Genomic DNA, 25,422 nt, shown 5'->3' with positions numbered 1-25,422 from the left:
AAAAGCCAGTTTTTATGAGATTTAAAGTAAATAATTGAAACCTTGTGAAAAGTCTTGTATTTTGCATGTTGTGTACGTGCATAGTAGATTGCAAGCACTGCTATTATCTGATTTTCAGATTTTTCATAAGCTCTTTACAAAGTGATTTGAAGACGAAATCTGAATTTTCCTACTTTCTGACTGTAATACAAATATCACTATCAAACTAAAATTGAAAGCTGAAAATAGTGAGCACATTGCATACTGTAAAAGAGACTGTGTGCCAGTTAAGTCAAAAAATAACTGCTTACTGACAGATGAAAAGGTTACAGCTTTATAACTTTTTTTCTCTCTTTTCTGGTCTCAAAATAACAAAATTCTTGTCCCCGTTCAATCTTTCAAAGAATTCAGTGAGTTTTCATTAATCCGAGGGTAACGGAAGTATCTTTGTGAACTTAAAATTGCAGTCAGCGCTTGCTGAGATTGAATAAAGCAAGGACAGGAAAGGGATTGAAAAGCAGCCAAAGAATAGAGGGCAACTGCTGCATTAGTCCAACTCCTACTTTAGTTTTCCACTAATGTTTCATCTTCCCTTTATCAGATGCATCAATCCGTGATCCACTTTTCCACCACCATCAGCTTCTTAACGACATCAATCGCCTGCTCTGCTTCACTTAGACTTTTAGGAATATGCCTGAAGAAGCTTTGTTTGTTCATCTCTCATCTCTTCCTAAGCACGTAGCTTCCAAAGGCAGATGCTATACAAAGTCTCCCTTCAGGTTAGCCTGGAGCAGTTTACCACCTCTCTGCTCTCTCATTCTTCTGTCTAATTATTTCCAAGACCATGAGCTCTGGGAATCATGCAGGAGCCGTTTGTTAGGGTCCACTACTGTAGCGTGTGGAGCTGGGCGATGTGGAATCTACTTTGGAGCGTTCTCAAGGGTTTGGCTCTGTCTTCGAGCGTGCACATGTACCCATATTCTTTGATTTAGACCGCTGTGCATCACATGTCTAACTCTTAAGATGCCTTCTCCCTTTGACGTCCCACCTCACCACCCTCATCGCTCCCTGGACATCTGGAGATATGCCTGTCTGCTGCTGGCGTTTATACAGCTCCGTAAAAGCCAACAGGACAGGGTCAGCTGAGCAACATAAGCCTCTGGTGCACATACACATAGAGTAGACCTCAAGTCTCTCAAAAGCACAAAGTCCATGTACTGTATGTCAAAAGAGTGGGATGCGTGGCATTTTAATGTGACCGATAAAATACAGAAGATAAAGGTCTTCAACTCAAAGGTTTTAACTCAAGCTTACTGCCCCTACTTGCTTGTGTGTTCTCATTAATGCATTAGCTTCAGTCCTGATCTTTCTGGTTCAGTGTCGTGGTTCTGACGCTCTTGCTGTATAAACAATAATTTGTTGACACGCTCTTGGCAGTGTGTTGAGCTTAATAATAGAAGCGGCTTTTTCCTCTTAAAAGAGGCTTTTTGTCAAACAAATATACAGCTCTGTTTCTAGCTACATGTTGAACAAACTGCGCACCTATTGCACCCATTACACCTCAGTAAATATTTCATTGCACCCTGGAGGGCTGTGCACATGCTGCTGTATGTTCGGCCCACATGCGCATAATCACTCTGAGCCCCGGTGGCCTCCTGTGGTTTAATGCATGGTGGATTTCCAGATGTCCAATCTGGACGTGATGATAAAAAAGAAAAGGCTTTAAGGTGAAAAGAACAGGATTCTTTTTTCAAAGACAAAATGTGGCCATTGTAGAGCTTTGTGGTCTGCAGCGCTGAGCTGTCCTACAGTACGACGTTACGCTGTACTCTACAGAAGGGAATGTAGGGCTTTAGTCAGAGATTAGAGTTAAACCTATAAAGTCAGTTATCACTGGATTTATATCAGTAAGTTTGGTAAATCTGATGTCTGTGGAAAAAGAAATTAATAGTTTCCTCTATTAACTATAATATTAGGGATTTATATAGTTATAAATGTCAACAAAAAACCTATATATGGGCTCTTAAAGTGGTTATAATTAATATTGCATTAACAATGTATGACATGACTCATATGTCAATGAACCTGCAGAGAATTGTGCACTTCCTCTGTGCAGTTTTACTATGTGCTTAAGTTTATCGTTTCCATTTTATGGCTTGTTTGTAGTTACAGCAGACAGGTTTTTAAATGCATTAAGATGAGATAAAATAACACATAAGAGGAGTGTTTAAAAGCTACAGTACACGGCAAAATATTACCATCAGCTGTCAGTTGGTAGAAACCAAAAACAGCAAAAAAGAGAGAGCATCACATTTAAATTCGGTAGGTGTAAATGTATGCTAACGTCGCTAACACAGCAGCTTTAAATGCAATAATATGTCAGTGTGTTGAATGAATATTGAAGTCACGCTGTATTTTGTATGAACCCACATACGGGGAAAACACAAACAAGAGCAGAAGCTTAACCGAAGCAAACATTAACAGAAACTGTAGCAGCACAGCGAGGCTTCACTTAGGCACAGTGATGTCTTCAGTTAAAAGCTGCTAGTGTGCTAACATTCCCACGGTGCCAAAATGCAGATGTTTTTCAGAAATAATGTTTACCTTGTTTACAACTTGGTGCATTAGCATTCTGTTGTATATTTTAGTAAGTAACTGCAGGAAGCTCAACATTAGTGAAGAGGAAGATGGCTGCACTTGCTGACATGACATATTTTCACATATACAGTATGACTGTTGCTAAGTTGCTTAAAGTCCTATGTTAAGTTAAAATGAAATATTCCGAGGAATGCTAGAAATAGAATACACAAGGAGTTATAAAGTTTGACGGGTAGGAAGGAGCTTCTGTGATGTTCTTTGGTGGTTTTTTGATTGCACAAGATGGAAAGGGTTTGAAGGTCTGACCAATACTGATCGTGCATCGAGTACAAAACTTGGACGGCATTGGGCTTGTGATTCACGCTACCACATATCTACATATTCTCCAAATACCCTATTCTTCTCCATCTAGATAAGCTTTGTCACTCTTAGAATATTTTTACGAGGTCTGTTTGCCTATAATTTGGTAAAAGACGCTTCACTCAGTCCTTGGGGCTTCTGCAGACACAGAATCATTACAGACTTGCAAGAAACTCAACTCTTAATTACCTTTGAGATATGAGGCCTAGTGGCAGGAGGCCTGCTTAAGACAGAAATATCTCTTGCAAGCGAGTTTGTGAAAGAGTAGTAGTAATGATAATAGTGGTATTTGTAAAACATTTTTTATTTGTTACTTAACGCCTTAAAGCCTAAAAGAACTTGACTTTCTGTTGCACTAAAATACACAGTAAAGGGCTTCAATGTATTAATTACAGCTCACCTGAGGAGAACAATGATGTTCATAATTTTGTGGGATTTGCTCTAATCCTGGTTGAGATGTTATAGTCTTCATTTAACTATTACATTTGACTAATTAACTACTACAGTTTAAACATTTACAAAAAACAGAAAAACCAAAAACTATTAATTCCCAAGTAGTAAAGAAAACACGAATATTACAGTATATATTAGAGCTTTAAAATGCTTCTTATTATACTTCTTGTCCTCTGCCAGGCTGGGAGCACAGGTATGTCACGACTGGGTTGTCATGGCAACCTCAGCAAAGACTGAACTCCTCTTTCACATAATTTTAACAATGGAGATCAATTGAATCGGTCTATATGCGAAACACACAAACATAGCATATGGATTGTATTAATCTTCTTATTATTATACTACTCTCTTTCTCGCTATCTCCCCCCCTCTCTCCTCCTGACTCTTGTTGCTTGCTTTAAGGGTTATGAAGGGGTGAAGAGCACAATGAGCTATTGGCCTACAGCAATGTGTAGTTGTAGAGCTTTGTATTGTATATTTATTGCAGGAAACACAGAAACAGAGACAGAGGGGAGACTTTGTAGATACATACAGATAAAACAATATAAATCATTGAATGTTCATAAACTAGATTCATGTCACCACTATTTTTTGTCCTATTTTTCCTATTGTTTTTTTTTCTGTCAGACAGTTACTGAAAAAAAAAACATTTTAAAGAGCTCTCACAATTCTGCTGGAGGCTTGAAAGGAAATTAAATTTAGAAGTGCTCGAGTTGTTTTTCCCGATGAGAGTAAACATCATTGGAATTATAGGTGACTTGAACTTCATTTGACCTGATGGATCTGGATGCTATTACTTTGTCCGGGTTGCTGCCCAGAAGCTTTTGTAGCAAATAGGTTTTTTGTTGGTCTTGCTATATTCTTTGGTCAAGGTCTATATTAATGTCTTATTAATCTTGAGCAGACATTGAAAATCTTTTCATCCTTTGCCCAGAAGAAAAACCTCACACATCTTGAAAGTATTCTTTTAAGTGCAGTGTGTTATACTGTGCCTACCTCTGTGTTACTGCAAGTGCCTCTGTTCTACCTTTTGCACATTGTCCAGGCTTCAAATCCTCTCTGTTGTATGTAAATCTATTCTCATTTTCAGTCTTCACAGATTAAACCAGGAGAAAAGTAGCACTCAGATGAATTCATGAAAGCCGGTGAATAGAGGAGGAATTTTGATTTAAAGCCTCTCTAGGGCATGCAGCCTTTCCAGAAAACTTCTCCCTTAGACTATATTTTTAGCTTTGATATTAATTGCTGAGCTTTTATAGAACTGTTGAGAAGCACAAAAATTATGAAACTGGTGGTCACTATGAGAAAGACTTGGATCTGTTCAAAACATGACTGGAAAAAAACAGGCACAACAATACCTGAAAGTTGGGGTTGAAACAATTGCTGTGAATTTAATTGGAAATGAGATTTTTTGATTTGATTTTCTATGTATTATTATAGGGTCTCCACCTGCCTTGAGATGACTGCTGTTGTCATTTGATGATATATAAATAAAATTTGAAATAAAAAATGACAGAGTTAAATCTTCCTTCGACTTTGCGCTGTTTGGCTAGTTGTACCATTTAACTCCAGTAAGAAATAATATCAAACTGCAACAGTAAAAAATGCTGTTAGTTTAAAAAAATGAATAAATAATCCACCACAGTAGATTTCTAAACCACAGTTTAGAAAACTGTTTGCTTTGATAACTTTAGCATGATGACCATTTTCTGCTTTTCTGCAGCATTGTGTTCAGCACGTCACCTGTCTTTTACTCATATCTGTTAATCTCCAAACAGGGAAGGAAACGTCTTGTTCCATTTATTGAGATTATCAATTTGAGAGTTAGTGAATATGTGAAAATGATCTTCTCTGTGTGTTTTCCAGCCTTGTTGACTCCAGGTTCTAACTGCTAATGCAGTGACTGATGATCAGATTAGGGTTGGTCTTTCCACACAGGAGTGAGGGCGGTCCTCTCTATCAGCCAATCACAGCTGCTCCATCATTTGCAAAGGGTACAAACCATGCAAATAACATTCATGCTCAAAATTTCTATATGCCAAAATTCTAACAAAATATCACAGTCACCAGCCTGATGCAAATGAAATAAGATGCTGCAGAAATCAACTTTGACACTCAGTAGGAATATTTATAGGGTTTTTTTGTAAGGCTCCTAAAAAAAAGTCTGACAGCTCTGAATCATTTTAATTTATATTTTATTTAGTTAGAAGTCGTTTCCATATTGAAATAGCTGCAGTATAATGCAATGGCATTCCATCAGGGCAAGTAAGGGGAGCAGTGCTTGCCTGGAGAACTGAAACTGAAAGTGATTTCATCTCAAACAGTATTCTATCATAAAGATCCTCTCATGCCTGCTTACATCCATCCTTTACATCATTGCTGTTTTTAGGCCACAGTCAATTATTGTCTCTGGAAGCAGGATTAACCCCCACTTTACAACAGTATCGTTGAAATCGAGCTGGAGTGTATTGTTAATATTTTTTAATAACTTCTTTAGTACATCAGCCTTGATGATAATGGAGAGTGGATGTCATTTTCTGCCATGTCCAGTTTATTAAAACAGGCAATGTGAACAGGTGCAGACTCCAACAAAGTAACATCTCAAATGACCAAACAATGTTTAAACAATGTTGCTAAGAGATCATTTTTATTTTTCATTCATCTTTTTATCGTCTATGCACATGTTGACAGGTAAATATGTCACACGGTGCACAAGCTTTTTATTTCAGCTGTGATTTTATTTATACAATATTATTTAATATCTAATATTGTTTTGTAAATTAAGGTATATATATATATATATATATATATATATATATATATATATATATATATAAAAATTTGTCAGCCACCTCCTGTACATGGATGACATCAAGCTGTATGCCAAGAGTGAACGAGACATCGATTCACTGATCCACACTACCAGGCTATACAGCAATGACATTGGAATGTCATTCGGACTGGAGAAGTGTAGTCGGATGGTAACAAAGAGAGGGAAGGTAGTCAGAACTGAAGGGATTGAACTACCAGAAGGCAACATTGCAGACATAGAGGACAGTTACAAGTACCTGGGGATCCTGCAGGCGAATGGGAACCATGAAGAGGCCGCTAGAAAAGCTGCAACCACCAAGTACCTGCAGAGGGTCAGGCAAGTCCTGAGGAGTCAGCTGAATGGTAAGAACAAGATCCGGGCCATCAACGCGTACGCCCTGCCCGTGATCAGGTACCCTGCTGGGGTAATAGGCTGGCCAAACGAGGAGATAGAAGCCACTGACATAAAGACAAGAAAGCTCCTTACCATGCATGGAGGGTTTCACCCCAAGTCCAGCACCCTGAGGCTGTACGCTAAGCGGAAGGAAGGGGGCCGGGGACTAGTGAGTGTCAGCACCACAGTCCAGGATGAGACAACGAACATCCAAGAATACATTGGGAAGATGGCCCCAACTGACCGAGTGCTCAGTGAATACCTCAGGCAGCAGAAACCCAAGAAAGAGGAGGGAGACGAGGAACCATTATGGAAGGACAGGCCCCTGCACGGTATGTACCACCGGCAGATAGAGGAGGTGGCTGATACCCAGAAATCCTACCAGTGGCTGGACAAAGCTGGACTAAAAGACAGCACAGAGGCACTAATCATGGCAGCACAAGAACAAGCTCTGAGCACAAGATCCACAGAGTCTGGGGTCTATCACACCAGGCAAGACCCCAGGTGCAGGCTGTGTAAAGATGCCCGAGAGACAATCCATAGCACATAACAGCAGGGTGCAAGATGCTAGCAGGCAAGGCATACATGGAACGCCATAACCAAGTGGCCGGCATAGTGTACAGGAACATCTGTGCCGAGTATAACCTGGAAGTCCCGAGGTCAAAATGGGAGATGCCCCCAAGGGTGGTAGAGAATGACCGAGCTAAGATCCTGTGGGACTTCCAGATACAGACGGACAAAATGGTGGTGGCTAACCAACCGGACATAGTGGTGGTAGACAAACAGAAGCAGACGGCCGTAGTGATCGATGTTGCGGTTCCGAATGACAGCAATATCAGGAAGAAGGAACACGAGAAGCTGGAGAAATACCAAGGGCTCAGAGAAGAGCTCGAGAGGATGTGGAGGGTGAAGGTAACGGTGGTCCCCGTGGTAATCGGAGCACTAGGTGCGGTGACTCCCAAGCTAGGCGAGTGGCTCCAGCAGATCCCGGGAATAACATCGGAGATCTCTGTCCAGAAGAGCGCAGTCCTGGGAACAGCTAAGATACTGCGCAGGACCCTCAAGCTCCCAGGCCTCTGGTAGAGGACCCGAGCTTGAAGGATAAACCGCCCGCAGGGGCGTGCTGGGTGTTTTTTATATATATATATATATATATATATATATATATATATATATATATATATATATATATATATATATATATATATATAATTAAGGTATAAACCTGTTTTTCTAAACTCGGTTAACAGCTGTTTTTTCAGGAATGGGGTCCTCACTCCTCACATTTTTTTTAGAATATGTCATATTACTTTAAATGAAAGAGATTACAAAGTATTTAAAATGATCCCAACTTAAATATCTACAGCAGTAGTTTTAATCCCTTCAACACTGATGGGGAACATTTTTCTGCAGAATAAGTACTCTTAAGTACCTTATTCATCATTGTCAGCTAATAGTAAATATACTGATGATGTACAAATAATGACATTAAACAGTTCTTCAGGAAGGAGTGCAGAAAGATGCACGAGACTGTATCTGTGTTTTATTATGGCCCAATTTAACCATTATCGTCTTTACTCACCTTTCTGTGAAAGTCACTACATGCCACTCGTGGTGACACAAGACAAAGCCGAAAAATAATCCCTCTCAAAATTCTGTTGTCATAGGAGTGAAAGTCAGTTTCTAATTTTACTGTTGTTAGACTATATCAAGATATTAAACTGAAAGTCAGAAAGGAGATATATTTTTATCACCACCCTAACCCTAACCCACTCAACCTTTTTCTTACCATAACCTTCAGTGAAGACACTCCCCAGCTTGCATAGTTTTTTATCAATCATCTTGGGGTCAAATAGCAAAAAGAAAAAATTAGAGAAGCAATTTAATATCACCATAAACTTATATGAGCTGCAGGAGATCCCAGTGCAACTCAAGCTATACTGTCTCTTTAACCTTATAATATCAAATTTTGCTGTCTGTAAACTGACCCTAACCTGCTGCTTAGCTTTGCTCAGGTTAGAGCAGTCATGCTTTCCTGTGTGCAAGGTGGTGGTTAAGTTAATAAAAAGTTATATTGCACAATAGCAAAGTAAATGTAGATTGGATTATGAGGAGTGTAGTTTGGCAGGAGCAAATTAAAAGTGGGGTTGTAAATAACTCTTTGTACATCACCTTGAAATCTCTCTGATGCGTGATGATCCTACACTGAGGCAAAATGATTTTTATGCCACTTAGTTTAAAGACACTGATTGGTTCAGTGAGTTGGTATTGACATATTTATTGGGAAACTGAGAAAATGAAAGCACTAATCATGTGACGATAATTGAACGATCATTCATGTAATCTTAACCACAAATGCACTAAAGAACAGTTTCCCACACCAGCACTGAACTACACAACACATACAAACACACCAGTTATGTGGGAATGAATGTCTCCAGTTACTCATGCTGTGGCCCCCTGATGTGATCAGATCAGGGATAATGTGAAATCTCCCTTCAAATAGTCAGAATCGAAAGCTTGCTTCCTCTGAAGCTCGTTAGGTGTACATTCACAAACGTTGACTCCCGCAAATAAAACTTTATTGGTATGACTGATATACCATTTAAAGGGCCAAGGACCTGTAAAGGAGCTTGAGAAAATTTGATGAGTCATAACACAGCAAGGGAACCTATTTGTTATCAGTTAATTTATCCTCAGGAGCTTGTACTGTAGAAAAAAGGTATTAGCTCTGCAGCCTTGAACTATGCTTGACATTACTTCCAACTGCAATATCAGGTGTTTGTACTTTTAACAGGTCCTAGATTATACTGCAGTCAAAAGTGCAATTAATTAGTGTGCTCCCATCAACATTTCTGTATAATTTAGTTCACCTCTTAGATTTTAGTTGCCTAAATGAAACTGTAACTGGAAGCTTTTATCAAAGTTGTTACCCACTTAAGGTTAAGTCCCTTTTGATATGTAGATAGAAATTAAGAGGCGACAAACAGTATGTGGATTACTCCTCCGTTGCAGTTCTTGTCTTCAGGCAGCAAATTATGTTGACTAGTCATCATCAACATTGCTCCGGTGGCTTAATCCACAGAGCTGTTTTTCTGGCCGCTGGTAGTGGAGCATGCACAAGAGACTGCCATATTTCTGGAGTCTTGCATCAGAGGAAATGCACAACTCGCGCTTGTCGAGTTAAGCCTCAACCGATGTGGTACGTAATACCAGTGGGAAAAAATACTTGAAGAAAGGTTTCTAATTATCAACACTTCATCTTCTGTTTGGTCTGTTTGAATCTAATACCTCTGGGCGGAGCAGTTGTTGGTTAGACGTTTTTTTATTTTTTACAGCTTGTGTTTTATTGTTGGAACCATCCTACCAGAATTATTAACCATATATTTATGTAAGGCATTTTTAAGCAAAAAAGGCAATATTAATAAAATTTTTATCCATAAGAATGTGGTGCAGTTGTAACCACTGGAAAAAATAGCGGCACAGTTAACAGCATACACCATTTATCTAACAGTGGCCTGTGGAGCACAGACATGGAACCTCTTGGGGAGAGCTGTTGCGTCATGTGGCAATGGATCCCTTGGGGGCTCATGTGCATCCAGCAAAAGCTGGGATAAATTGCCGTCTCAGTAATTTGAGGCCATTCCTGACCAGTTTTGTGTTGCATTTTCCATAAAACTGAACGGGGGAATCTCCAGTGCAATGGGAGCATCCTTGATTTGCAACAGTATTTCTAAGAAGTATTTGAGGATTCCAAATTTTTGAATCATTACATAGTAATGCCATGATCAGTGGCATTCAAGTCACCCTGGTTTTAATGTTTAGGATGATCGATTTATGTAATAACATAATAGGGAAAGCTTTTTAATAGATGAATCTGCCATTTCAGTAAATTCTTATCCATACATTATGTACTATACAATCATTCTTCAAATATGATGTCCCCAAGCATGACTAGCAAATTAATGAAGAAAAATATAGACAGTCTTTATTTTTTTTAACCAGTATGTGATAATAAACAATTATTTCTGCAGCTGCTAATAAAGCAGTGACATTTTTTCTGATTCTAGAAAGCAGTGACAAAAAACTCTGTTATTAGGAGGACTTCATTAAAAGGTTTAATATAGCTAAGCTGTTTGCCTGGTATCATCATTGAGCAACAAAATTAACAACAAAGACCCATTTCAAGCTATAAAATGAAGGGTTAGATTTAACATTAGACTTCAGGAGAGATGGCACTGTGACCATGAAAGTTTAATGCCTTTATTTGCTCCCTGTGAATAGTATATGTGGCAGGCAGTAGCTCTACCTCACTCAACTCCTGTGGCTCATTACAAGTAAATCAACCCGCAAGCATTATTAGGCCTCTCTGTTGTGAATCCAAGATGGATGCTGGCTGGTTGTGACCTTTTACTGGTTTTGCATTAGGTTGTTTTTCTGGATTAAACTGCTAGCCGAGCCATTCTCATTAAGGAGAAAAAGTAGAGAGTCAGAGTAGGTGGAAGATGTCTGCCTGAAGTAGGTTATAGTCTGCAGCATTACAACAACCATTTGTTGTACTCCCTGTAGTGTGCATTGTCTGATGATTGTGACAAGTTGCAGCAGTCTGGGAAAGTATTTCAGGTAAACAGGGTTTACTCGTGTTTCCATCCACACTATAGAGCTCACTTAATACTTATGTGGCAAGGCTGGAAAAATGTAGACTGTGTTTGATTTACATATCAGTGCTTTTTGGAGTTGTGAAAGTGTGAAAACAGCAGTAAGCCTATGACAAGGTGCTCTGAGGACTTAGATTTGTTTCTTCATGTGGATAGTGTTTACCTTACCAAACAACACCAGAGGCACCAAGATCTGCAGCTTATCCCCATGGGGGACGTGATACGATACAGCAAGGGTACAGTACCTTGTACACACTTCAGGGAGGAGCATGTGTAGGTGCATTTGTGTATGTCAGGACAGATTCTACACAGCCGCACTTACTTACAAATTCAGCAACTATTTCTGTCTTCTGTCTCTCTCCCTCTGTGCGTTGCAGATAAGAAAATGGCTCTAGCAGCCGTATTAACAGTGTTTCCAGAAACCGCCATTGTTTCCTGAGCCATTACTAAACAGGGATTAAAATTAATAGCTTAAGTCATGGTACCATTAGAATTGGTGACAAAACATTCAATCCAGTTTGTCGTAAGAGTGCTACCTTACCATTCTGTGTGTACTGAAATAAGTTGTGCTGGTGTCATTATTTATGTCTTTATTCATGAATGGCTCTTAAGTATGGGACATTTTTGGTTTAAAAGGGAAATATATAGACTCACTGTGAGGTTGGCACTCTGGTTACAAATGGTGATATTAATTATATAAATTATTATAATTATAGAGAGACACATATGTGAGAATGCTGTTTGTAGATTACAGCTCAGCATTCAATACCATCGTTCCCTCGAAGCTGGACAGGAAACTGCAGGATCTAGGACTGAGCAGCTCCCTCTGCAGCTGGATCCTTAACTTCCTGTCTGACAGACGCCAGGTGGTCAGACTGGGCAGCATCACCTCATCCCCCATCACACTGAACACTGGTGCTCCACAGGGGTGTGTACTGAGCCCTCTCCTGTACTCACTCTACACCTACGACTGCACGGCCACTAACAACTCCAACATCATTGTGAAGTTTGCGGACGACACTACAGTGGTGGGTCTTATCACCAATGGTGATGAGAGGGCTTACAGGGAGGAGGTCAGCGCCCTGACCCACTGGTGTCAAGACAACCATCTCACCCTCAACGTCGCAAAGACAAAGGAGTTGATAGTGGACTTCCGGAGGTGCAGAGAAGTACACACCCCCATCACCATCAATGGCGCTGCTGTGGAGAGAGTGAGCAGCTTCCGGTTCCTTGGTGTACATCTGGCTGAGGATCTTACGTGGTCAGTACACACAAACAAAACAGTGAAGAAGGCGCAGCAGCGCCTCTTCTTTCTCAGGAGACTGAAAAGATTCGGCATGAGCCCCCGCATCCTCAGGACCTTCTATCACTGTGCCATTGAGAGCATCCTCACTGGATGCATCACCACCTGGTATGGCAACAGCACCGCCTACAACTGCAAAGCTCTCCAGCGAGTAGTGCGATGCTCTGAACGGATAATTGGAGGTGAGCTTCCCTCCCTCCAAGACATCTACAGGAAGCGGTGCCTGAGGAAAGCGGGGAGGATCATCAAGGACTCCAGTCACCCCAGCCATAAACTGTTCAGACTGCTTCCATCAGGAAGGAGGTTCTGCAGCATCCGGTCCCGTACCAGCAGACTGAGAGACAGCTTTTTCCATCAGGCCATCAGACTGCTGAACACGTCATAGACACCTCAGCTTCACTACTGGAACTTCAACACTATGCACTCCACACTGTATATAAATGCCACTTGTTTTGCACATATTCAACTCTGTATATTTTATATATTTTATTATTATTATTATTATTATTTTATTTTATTTTATTTTTTTTTACTATTTAATTTGTAAAATGTGTATACACACACACACACACACACACACACACACACACACACACACACACACACGTAGGAAAATATTTAGTATACACATCCAGAAATGCATACACTATTATATATTGTACATATATTTATTAGTTTCAGGTTGGCCATTCTTGTATTTTGCTCGTTTGTGTTGTTGTGTTTGCACATCTCTGTTGCTTGTGGGGCTCGCACACAAGAATTTCACTCGCATGTGCTGTACCAGTGTGCCTGCACATGTGATGTGACAATAAAAGTGATTTGATTTGATTATGGTAGGGCATCGTTAAGGGGCTATAAGGCATTCAAACATAACAAAGGGCTCGAAAACAAGAGAAGAATCAAGGTTGTGTCTACACGTGAAAGACAACAAAGAACCCATTTCAAATTATATCTTAAAGCACTTTGTTCACAGCAGTCTGTTGCATAATGTGTTCCAAATTTCTTCAGTTGAATCTAGATTAAGATCACCAGAACACCAATTTGATAGTAATTTAATTGTATTTTTGCACTCACAAAGTGCTTCAAAGGCCTATTAGCTGAAATATTGCCATATCTCAGTATGGTGTGCACGGGGTCCTTAACTGGGTGCATAAAAGAAGTGCCAGGCCTAAAAAACTATCTGCCCTGATCAGACAAGGACCTGAGAAATGCATCTGGCCCTGCAGCTGATCCTCGTACTGTTCGTTGAATTCAGAAATTTATTTTAAAAAGCCATTATTAAAAAAGGAAAACAGCGAGGAAAGGCCGAGTTATGCAAAATTACTCAAGAACTGGACGGAAAATCAGTCAATCCAAATTATTGTCTGAATGTTTGGAGGAGTTGGCATTTCAGCCAGTGGTTTTTGCCACTCTGCACACATTTCAGTAAATTCCTGCACCCATTTCCCTAGCAAAATATAAAGAAATGATGCGTGGCTCAAGACTTTTGCACAGTACTGTGTGATAGGTAAGAAAAGCTACAGTTAAATGCCAGTTTGTTTGTTTATTAAATTCATTTTAGAATTTAAAAATGGCTTGTAGGTCACTGCAGGTGTTATGGGAAAAAAGAGACGTCAGCATCATAATGTTACTGTGCATTGCATAGTAATGGGATTTGTGTTAAATCTGATTATATTTTAGGCTCCCAGTTATTTCTACTACATTGTTTCTTTTTCAAACATTTCTTTTGTAAAATCACAAGAATAAATGTAATAAAAAATGAAAAAATTTAAAGATGTGGACTAAGTGATGTGTTGAATCTTGAAAAGTAAGCAGGGTTGCTGTTGCTGAACAGAGCACCGAAAGATATGCATAACTAAATAATCGACTTTAGAAAATAGGCTGTAGTTTACTTTTAATGGAGCTTCCTTTAGTAGCAGCATTTTTATATTTTGTTATTGTGTATGTGCAGCTGGAGTAATATCAGCAGGTCTCACCAAACACAGCTGCATAAAGAGAGATATGCTCACACCTTGAAAGGTTTATTTTGACATTTCATGCTTGCCAGTGGCAGGTTATTAAGTTCTTACAACGCAGCAGACTCGAGTTCAAGCCCCAGCAACGCAGAGCGATGATGAGCGATGGAAGTAGAAACACACACGCATTCATCATAACCCTGATTTATTGGGGAATAACCTTTTGCGTTCAGCTAGTCAATAACTTAGCGTCTCTTTGTATTGACTGCATTTAATTGTTGACAACAAGAGCGAGAAGGAAGCAAAGGACGAACATGCAGCTAAAATGATGTAATTCAGTGTTGCAGTTTTCTTTAACTAGTGTTGGTTTTAGTATTATTTTTAGAAATTCACATGATGCATATATGTTTTTTGGCTTGTGAAATGATAGCATACATCACAAAGAGCTTTGTGCGCTGATTGTGTAATGAAAGTTAAACTGGAGGTGCAATAAATCACACTTCTCAATATTTTTCAAGTTTCCTTGCTATCGAACTTATCTCATTGATCCGTCAGCTCTGCTCTCTCTCTCGTACCAAACAAGCTCATTTTCTGAACACGCATAAAATCTCTGTTTCTCTCTGGAGTTAACGCAACTAAATGTGCTGCTAAATCTGTGGGACTTCAAAGCTGTTTTTCTCTGCTCTTTTGCCAGGGTCATCACAGATAGCCAACTGCTATCTGCCTCCCCAGGCAAGACTTAAAGCTTTGACTGTCGGTTTGCGGTTATAGTTCAAACTTGGCTTCAGCATTCAGACGACCAGGAGCAGCAGAAGCAGCACCAACTACACACACATGAGAGCCGGAGCACAGAGAAAAATATGAAAAAGATATATATTGGCAAAACTGCTCTCAAAACCCAGAGAAACGGTTGCAAACATCAAAAAAGGAGGTAAGACGAGTCAGTCAGCAGAGTTATTAAGAATTTAAACATCGACCGCATCATTGATGAATCCATTTCATTCATTTTAACTGGTGGAAATGGATTCTCATTGGGAGGTTATAACCATTAAAAAGCCATTAAAAACATAGCGTTGTATCTATTCATTGCCATCGCTCATCATCACATTCCTTCATGTGTTGGCTGACATTTAAATCTAGTTTAATGGCGCTCTGCTTTGGACCAAAAACTGAGGACACCAGCAAAAGGTTTGGGGCTCCTTGCCATGTATTTTTTTAACAACATTACTTGAAGCTGGTGTAAAGAGTGTGTTGCAAAATCACTTAGGAGGGCAAACCTGCATCGGGATATTGAACAGATAAAATAAACTATCCAGCGATCGTCTCTGTTTCTCTCTTTGTAAACAAGCAAGAAGTGCTGTGTTTAGCTGCTGGAGGTGCAGGCGAACTGTTTGACCGTTCCTCTAGTGTTTATAAGCTAAAAGCATTCTGGCTCTGATTCCATACTTGAAGGGTAGCATCACATTTTGTATAATACACTTGTTCACGTCCCTACACAGAGTAAGCCTGCAGACACCGTGTCCGAGGATTAAAACTGCGAGGGGGAGGGGGGACTAGAGCAGTTTTACGTCTCTATTCACTTTCGTCTACCACAGCATCAACAAAAGTGAGTGCTGACATGGTATTGAAAGTCGTGTATTTTGCCAAATGTGTCTACAGAAATTAAAGAGAAGTGTGATTGGCCTTTCCATCATGGGCTCAATATCATGAAGACAAAGTACCCAGGAGGTCTTAGACCAGTTCCTTTAAAATGTGCTGAAAGATTTTAAACTGGCTTTAAACATGTTACTAACTCCAGCTCAAAATGCAATTCTCAGACCTTTGCTGACCTCGGTTTAGCATATGATCAAGACTGGAAAAGAAAAAAAACTTTCACAGTACTTAGCATGAGGTCCCATGCATATAAGATTACCTCTTATGACTTTATAAAGGCTTAATTAATGCAGATTCTCAACTGAGGACACAGACGTGAAGGCTAGCCTATTGCACCACCCCTTTACATGGCATAGCCTCTAAGTTACTATGGACACTCCAACTTTAGTGTCAGATTAGCTTGAGGCTTAGAACTGAGGTGAACTTGGAAGATGCTGTCATTGCGCCTGCTGGATGGTTAGGCCGAGCCATCAAACTTCTCCATGAGCCAAGTATCCATCAGTATGGCACAATGCTAAATCCCCCAGAGCGCACATGGCTCCTGCTCCCAATCTTTATAGCCTTCCACTACCATATCCATTCCCACAGTCAGTCCTGTCGGTGTGTTTTCATTGTTAATGCGCAAAACTGCATCAAACACACAACCAAAGTATTTCTTCCTGCCTGGTGTTGTTGACAGGGATGGTGTTGAAACAGTGCTCTTTTGGCCTCTCATTCTCTCTCATGCCATCTTTCTTTTAAAGCATTCTCGTACACAAAGTTGTGTTTCATTCTGTATTTTCGCCCCTTCTTCTATGAATCACCAGTGGTCCACGTCCAGGGGCAAAAATCTTTTTCTATTCTTTCACACATTTGATGGTGAAGGGGGTGGAGGGTGTAATAAAAATTCACCATTACACCGATGGGAGCTCCTTTCCCAGTTCTACTCCTTTTTTGTGAATGGGAAATGATTAGTAGTCCTCCTCCATCCATCTACTCCTCCCCATCGGCCTCCCTGCTATCCCCTGCCTGGGACCTCTCTGACCCCAAACTGAATTACACTCCAGCTACACTTCACCCTTTTCCCTCCCTCTCACACTAACACATAATGCCTTTTCAGCTTGTCTCTGTTTTCTCTAGCATTCTGTGCTTGGCTTGTTGAATCTGACAAACTGACAGAAATAAAAGTGCACCACTATTGTGCGACTTTATCTTCTTCTTTCCTTTTCTCTAAACGCTCTCTGCTATCTGTTCAGCTCATTTCACGACCACAAGGATGACCTACGTAAGCGCCTGTCGTACACTACCCACAAACTAGAGATGGTGGAAACTGAGTTTGACTCCACTCGGCAGTACCTCGAGACAGAGCTGCGCCGGGCCCAGGAGGAACTGGAGAAATTTACAGAGAAGCTGCGCAGGTGTGTGTGCTCGCGTGCATGGCTTTATGAGATGGCTGCCTTTTTATTTATGCATTTTGTGGCACAACTTTCATTTCCTGGTTTTAGCTTAAGAAGGGCAATTTTTGGGACGTAGGAAGCAAGTTTTATTGAGAAAATGAATACGGTTTAGATAAATCATATTGAGTCTACATATTTACAGTTTTCACTTTTATACATTTCTGTTGCTTTTTAATTCTTTGACAGTCAATTATCTGGGTCTTTTCCAGTATTTTAAAAGACTTCTCGCAGGTGGTTTGAACACCACCCCGTCATCCTCTTCTGCTTTTTACTTAGGTGGTGGTGGCAACAGGCTAAGCAGGGTATTCAGAACATCTCACAGAAGTCTGAATGAAATGGCCAAATAGCTTTGAACTGATAGGAAAGCAAGGGTAACTCAAATAACCACTAGTAACAACCAAGAATGTTAAAGACTGAAGCAGATTGGCTACAGCAGCATAAGACCACACTACTCAAGGCGCCATTCCTATCAGGCAACAACAGGAAACTGAGACTGCAATTCACCCTGCTCACCAAAACTGGACAACAGAAGACTGGAAAAGTGTTGCGTAGTCTGATGAGTCTTGAGTACTGCAACATTCAAAGAGTGGGTTTAGAATTTGGCATTAACAGCATAAACACATCGATCCATCCTACTTTGTGTCAACAGTTCATGCTGATGGTGGGGTAATGGTGTCTGGAATATTTTCCTGGCACACTTTGGGCCCCCGCAGTATTCTCATAACCATTATTTAAACACCACAGCTTTATTACCACCACTTTATGACCACAGTGTATCCATCTTCTGATGACTGCTTCCAGCTGGATAATATACAATTTCACAAAGCTCAGATTATCTCAAATTGGTTTCTTGAACATGACAGTGAGTTCATTGCATCTAAATGACTTGCACAGTCACCTAGATGCAATGAACAGCCCGATAGAGTACCTTTGGGATGCTGTGGAATGGGAGTTCTTCAGCAGGTATGGGAGAACCTGGAAAACCTCCAAACAAATACCCTAACAACACAAATAGGGACTTTACTCCAGGATTATCCAGTCCCTTACCATTTTGCTAAGACTGAACTCAGCCACCATAAAGAGGGAAAGCATCTTGACTTGCTTTATGATTGCATTCTTTTGGTTGTTACCAAGTGCTCATGACCATAGGTGAAGGTAAGCTCTCTCTTAACTACAGCAATCCAGTACAATGCCCACAGTGCTGTTGATGTTGCAGCAATCTGCCAGTACATCCTTACTTGGAACAGCTCCAGTGGATGCCAGAGGCACATAAATGAAGCCAGAAGAACTACATCATCAAAAATCAAGGATGCAACTCTGAGTTTCCCAAAATAGACACCGTCCTATTCACAGTGTTGGGAAGGTTACTTTTAAAATATATTCCACTACAGATTACAGAATACATGCCCCAAAATGTATTTTGTAACATATTCCGTTACGTTACTCAATAAGAGTAACGTATTCTGAATACTTTGGATTACTTAATATATTATCATGCTTTTTACAACTGCATAAATGTACTATTGCTGTGTGATTTATTACTATTACTGAAGGTTACTCGCCATACCAATACCTACTAAATTTTTAAATCTTAATATAAAATGAGTAATAGTAGGGTGGACATTATGTAAGGCTGCACTTTTTGCAGTGATTTCATATAGAAAACTATTCCACGCGTATATAAAACAGGTTCGCGGCTCCGAACTGTAGTAAAGGGACCTCTGGCTAATACGTCGGGTTTGTGTCGGGCTCATACCCGAAAACTAGCTTTACGTCGTTGTCTGGGTCAACTTTGCTAGCGTGAGACAGAGAGAGGCGTTGAAAGGCTGCTCCAATGGAACTTATTGTTTCAGAGGAAAACACGAACACAGTGTACAGTCGAGTCTTAATATAAACATATTTTGTATTTTAAATACGTAACGCTGGTACATCTATTCCGTTACTCCCCAGCACTGCCTATCCATCATTATAGTAATTAAGTCCATATTGGATGAGTCCAAACTTTTATGACATGACTTCATGACATAGACACAGACTTTATTTAATGCCACACTGGGGAAATCCACTTGTTACAGCAGCACAAGGGACAGGAAGAAAAATGTGAAGTAGAGCTATATTAGAAAACAATAAAAATAGAAAAAATACATTAGAAAATTTGTGTACAAACGCCAGTATTGATTCAGAATGAGCCTGTTCTAAAGCATCTGATATAAGGCTATTGTATTTAATGGAAAGTAAACTAAAAACTAAAACTTGATATTTTAATTAAATAACTAATTAAAAATTTCAATAAGACTTTTGAAAAAACTAACGATTTTGTGAACTGGGAAAATGAACTCAAATTAAATAAAAAATGCAGAGGAAAGAAAAACCTTAGTTTTAGTGTTTGTTAGTTTAATAAACATTTTATTGCAGTGTACCTGATGAAGTGTTGATGGACATGTTTACTGAAGATTCTTCAGTTCAGTAAACATGAACCTATAAAAGTGAGTAAAATGCAGCTGAAATATAAAAAAATCAAAGGTTTACTTATTCAAATAGTGAATATTAATCATTAAAGTAAAGTGAATGTGTCATGATCTGAGGAGTTGGCATATCATATGTGTGTCGGGATTCAAGGAATGTGGAAACCCAAGTGCAGATATGCATAGGCAAATACAAGTTAAGTAAAGACGAGCCATTTATTTAGGAAACAGGAAGAGAATTAAGTAAACAGAACGATAATATACACATGAATTGACTGAATTCAATGGAATTGACACATGAGGAAGGGGGCACAGCGTGTGTCAGACACTTAGCTCAAGAAATACAAGACAAGGAACCAACTACATACTGGGAACAGAGATAGTACTAAGACAGACTGGACACGAAAGAAAACTAATTAAACCAAAAAAACAAGTGCTAAAAAGGCAAATAACTAAACTAGGAAGCACTGGGGAGAAATCATGTCCACATGGAGAGATCAAAATAGACCAGAAAACATAGTCCCAGGGACAGGCCTGTCCACTGGGGACCAACAGATGCAACAGTTCATGGGGGCCAGCTCCCCCACAACGCAACCTCCAGGGCAGATGTCAACGTAGTCAAGTCATTTCTGGGAACCAGTCGCAGAGCCAGAGCTCTGGCAGCCAGCCATTGGGGAGCCCGTAGGCGACACTGACGACCCCTCCAGTGACTTAGGTGGTACTTTGATTAACTTAAATGTCTTGATAAACTGTGCCTAGGTGGCCTGAAGTCCTTCAACACTCCTGATACAATGCATGCCAGTCATATTTCGCAAGTTGCACAATTTTACTTCATAACAAAGCTCAGTTTGTTCATGCACCTTTAATATGAGTAACAGTGCTCAGTGTTCCCTTATTATGGCAGGTTTTACTACAGTTATTTATTCACTATGGTGTGAGCCACTCTCTGTCAGCTCTACTCACTCATTCCCATTTATGCTCCCTCTTTAGCTTGTCAAATCTCTTCCAGACCTTTGTTTTATGATCTGTCTTTGCCTCTGATCTCTACTGCCCACAGTCTCCAAATCTGTCTGCTTAATGGAGCCATAAATGCTAGTTTATCAACACTCTCTTTGGCCTGAGAGCTAATGGGAAAATGTAATACAGAGCTGAGAGGTGACAGGATAAAATAAGAGGAATAAGTTAACAAATATAAAATCAGGGGCATGTTACATTAAGCATTAAGCTAATGCAATGGTCTACTTAAGAGCAAAACCGATAATAAATACTAATATTATCAGTAAGGGAAAATAACAAAATGATAAAAACTACAGAAAATGAAGAAACAGAATTTAAAAGGGAGGAAAAAACTTATGTGGTATTTAACTATAAAGTCATAGTCATGCTTCCTTATTCTTTTCATATAATATTTATGGATGTAAAAGTTTTTTGTGCCCACTTTTTATGTGTTAGATTCCCCTGGTGTTGCACTTAAACATATCATCAGCCCTTTTTGTGGCATTTTAGTTCAGCAGATTTATAACCACAGTGATCCTTAAGTCTAAGTAAGAACTTAAGATATCCTGCAAATCCCATCTGAGACTTTCTGTCAGCGCTGATGTTGTAAATGCTTTATTCCTCTAAATTTATGTGCTGATCACCGCTGCTTGTTTTGGTTTACGAACAGTAAAACACCCTTTACTCGTCATATTGTGCAGTTTGCATTTTTAAGTGCGTTAACTTCTCCGTTCGTTTTTTTTTTTTGCAGGATCCAGAGTAGCTATGCAGCTCTTCAGAGGATCAACCAGGATTTGGAGGACAAGATGCACAGGGCGGTAAGAATCCCCTGCTGAAGTTTTTGCAAGTCTTTTTTAATTTTTTTTAAAACCTTGCGTAACTGTATCTTTCATTGACACTGAAGCATCCAGTTACATAAGGTTACATATAGTACAAGCGCCACTAAAATCTTATTTTGTTTTGTAAATCATGGTGGAAGGTATTCTTTATTGTGTTGGAAAACATCACAGTGTTCTTGATGTTTTCCATATGGACATTAAAACTATGTCATTTCACAGTCTGTACAGTTATGAAAAGTTATTTGGTAAGCCGAACACGTCAAATTAATTTTACATCATGGGCTACATACAGGGAGTGCAGAATTATTAGGCAAATGAGTATTTTGTCCACATCATCCTCTTCATGCATGTTGTCTTACTCCAAGCTGTATAGGCTCGAAAGCCTACTACCAATTAAGCATATTAGGTGATGTGTATCTCTGTAATGAGAAGGGGTGTGGTCTAATGACATCAACACCCTATATCAGGTGTGCATAATTATTAGGCAACGTCCTTTCCTTTGGCAAAATGGGTCAAAAGAAGGACTTGACAGGCTCAGAAAAGTCAAAAATAGTGAGATATCTTGCAGAGGGATGCAGCAGTCTCAAAATTGCAAAGCTTCTGAAGCGTGATCATCGAGCAATCAAGCGTTTCATTCAAAATAGTCAACAGGGTCGCAAGAAGCGTGTGGAAAAACCAAGGCGCAAAATAACTGCCCATGAACTGAGAAAAGTCAAGCGTGCAGCTGCCAAGATGCCACTTGCCACCAGTTTGGCCATATTTCAGAGCTGCAACATCACTGGAGTGCCCAAAAGCACAAGGTGTGCAATACTCAGAGACATGGCCAAGGTAAGAAAGGCTGAAAGACGACCACCACTGAACAAGACACACAAGCTGAAACGTCAAGACTGGGCCAAGAAATATCTCAAGACTGATTTTTCTAAGGTTTTATGGACTGATGAAATGAGAGTGAGTCTTGATGGGCCAGATGGATGGGCCCGTGGCTGGATTGGTAAAGGGCAGAGAGCTCCAGTCCGACTCAGACGCCAGCAAGGTGGAGGTGGAGTACTGGTTTGGGCTGGTATCATCAAAGATGAGCTTGTGGGGCCTTTTCGGGTTGAGGATGGAGTCAAGCTCAACTCCCAGTCCTACTGCCAGTTTCTGGAAGACACCTTCTTCAAGCAGTGGTACAGGAAGAAGTCTGCATCCTTCAAGAAAAACATGATTTTCATGCAGGACAATGCTCCATCACACGCGTCCAAGTACTCCACAGCGTGGCTGGCAAGAAAGGGTATAAAAGAAGAAAAACTAATGACATGGCCTCCTTGTTCACCTGATCTGAACCCCATTGAGAACCTGTGGTCCATCATCAAATGTGAGATTTACAAGGAGGGAAAACAGTACACCTCTCTGAACAGTGTCTGGGAGGCTGTGGTTGCTGTGGTTTAATTTTAAATTTCCACATCCTCTCGAGCTCTTCTCTGAGCCCTTGGTATTTCTCCAGCTTCTCGTGTTCCTTCTTCCTGATATTGCTGTCATTCGGAACCGCTACATCGATCACTACGGCCGTCTTCTTCTGTTTGTCTACCACCACTATGTCTGCACCTGGGGTCTTGCCTGGTGTGATAGACCCCAGCCTCTATGGATCTTGTACTCAGAGCTTGTTCTTGTGCTGCCATGATTAGTGCCTCTGTGCTGTCTTTCAGTCCAGCTTTGTCCAGCCACTGGTAGGATTTCTGGATATCAGCCACCTCCTCTATCTGCCGGTGGTACATACTGTGCAGGGGCCTGTCCTTCCATGATGGTTCCTCGTCTCCCTCCTCTTTCTTGGGTTTCTGCTGCCTGAGGTATTCACTGAGCACTCGGTCAGTTGGGGCCATCTTCCCAATGTATTCTTGGATGTTCGTTGTCTCATCCTGGACTGTGGTGCTGACACTCACCAGTCCCCGGCCCCCTTCCTTCCGCTTAGCGTACAGCCTCAGGGTGCTGGACTTGGGGTGAAACCCTCCATGCATGGTAAGGAGCTTTCTTGTCTTTATGTCAGTGGCTTCTATCTCCTCGTTTGGCCAACTTATTATACCAGCTGGGTACCTGATCACGGTAATCAATCCAGGCACAGGTTGGTCAGCCTGGTCTTGCAGTCTCGGCTGACTGTTCTTTCTACCAGTAGCTGGTGTTTTGCGCCTCTGGTATTCTTGCCAATCCCTTTCAGTGCCCTGCTCATGTATTGACCCATGTGCCTGTTCATCTTAGCCGATATGATGCCTGACAGGAGCTTCCATGTAGTACTGAGGCGGTAGTTGTATGGGACCGGTCCCTTCTTGGGGTCCTGGGGTTCTTGGGGTCTTCAGCCAGTAGGCGTGAACCATGTCGGGGCCTGGTGCTGTCCAACTCTTCATACTGGAGACCCTTGCTTGGATGTCTGCCACCGTGATGGTTACTGGACCCTGTTCAGGGAGGTTGCTATGGTCTGGTCCTCTGCTCCAAAGGCCTGTAGTCTAACCACTATGCTATCCAGCTGCTATATATATATATTTAGGGATGGGTATTGATAAGATTTTCACGATTCCGATTCCATTTTCGATTCTGTTTAACGATTCGATTCTTTATCGATTCTTTTTTTTTTTAAAAAGGAGAACACTAAGGTCGATTAGCTTAGAACTTTGTTTTATATCTTCTCTTCGAACAAGGTAGAAATTTAGGAGTAACATGGCCTTACAAACCCAACAGTGAGATCTTAAGAGATCCCGCCTACGGCTCTTCAATGGGGTGTCACAGGGTCCCCAGGAAAAAAAATTGTAAATGTAAAATAATAAAATAAATATTCTTCTGTAGCAATAACAAAGTATAACATAAATTGTTCTGTGGCAACTACACAAGAATATCCAGTAATGTCCCTGCCTACAATTAAACACATTCACTTACTGAAAATCAGGGCATCTGCTGTGGCAGCCTTTTACCACAAATTTAGTCACTGCTCGGTGACATTCGTCTATCCTGGCCTGAAAGGAGACGCTACCAGTAGACTGCAGCGAGAACTGCCAGCATCTGAGCCAGCCAGACTCTGTCCGTCTCTCTCATCATGGTCACCTAAATGCACAGTAATGGCAGGTTTTGTAATAAGGCAGATCGCGCTAACATAATATGCACTGTTAGTTGATTATTTACCTGCCACATTAACGGGAGAGGACGTGCAAACGTTACCGCTGCTGCTGGGTTGAGATTCACGAGTCCGGAGCGGAATTAAAAACCCGACATTCATTTAAGGTCATCGCGTGTTTTGTGAGCAAATGATTTTGCATATTCGTAGTGTTTCCTCCCTTAAATGAAATATCTACTTTGCAAGTATTGCAAGTTGCCCTGTTGTCATCCGTTCTCATAAAGTATAATCAAACTTTTGAGCGTTTGAGCCGCTTAGGCGCCGTGTTTCCTGCCAGGTAAATGAGGCTCCGCAACGTGGTGACGTCATTCGGGGCGACTGGAATCCATAAGGGAATCGTTTGCAAAAATGGCAAACAATTCCAAGGAATTGAAACAGTGGCA

General features: G+C 40.6%; 1 protein-coding gene across 2 annotated transcripts in view; it reads left to right on the top strand.

The window, feature by feature from the left end:
* Window positions 1–25,422, top strand: part of begain (brain-enriched guanylate kinase-associated) — a 55,389-nt gene that overhangs the window by 9,815 nt on the left and 20,152 nt on the right. Inside the window, exons 1-3 of one of the 2 annotated variants that reach the window (XM_085343278.1) lie at window positions 15,372–15,442; window positions 17,400–17,561; window positions 21,813–21,879. In XM_085343278.1, the coding sequence (XP_085199404.1) occupies window positions 15,372–15,442; window positions 17,400–17,561; window positions 21,813–21,879 (300 nt within the window). Of the gene's footprint in view, window positions 1–15,371; window positions 15,443–17,399; window positions 17,562–21,812; window positions 21,880–25,422 lie in introns of those variants that run through there. The other variant, XM_085343276.1, reaches the window with a different exon arrangement.

Source organism: Diplotaxodon limnothrissa, linkage group LG19 (genome assembly GCF_057381915.1).
Source record: "Diplotaxodon limnothrissa isolate DT_005_m linkage group LG19, D_limnothrissa_male_GT1.1, whole genome shotgun sequence".
Lineage (NCBI taxonomy): Eukaryota > Metazoa > Chordata > Actinopteri > Cichliformes > Cichlidae > Diplotaxodon > Diplotaxodon limnothrissa.
This window is presented reverse-complemented; position numbering and strand designations above follow the sequence as displayed.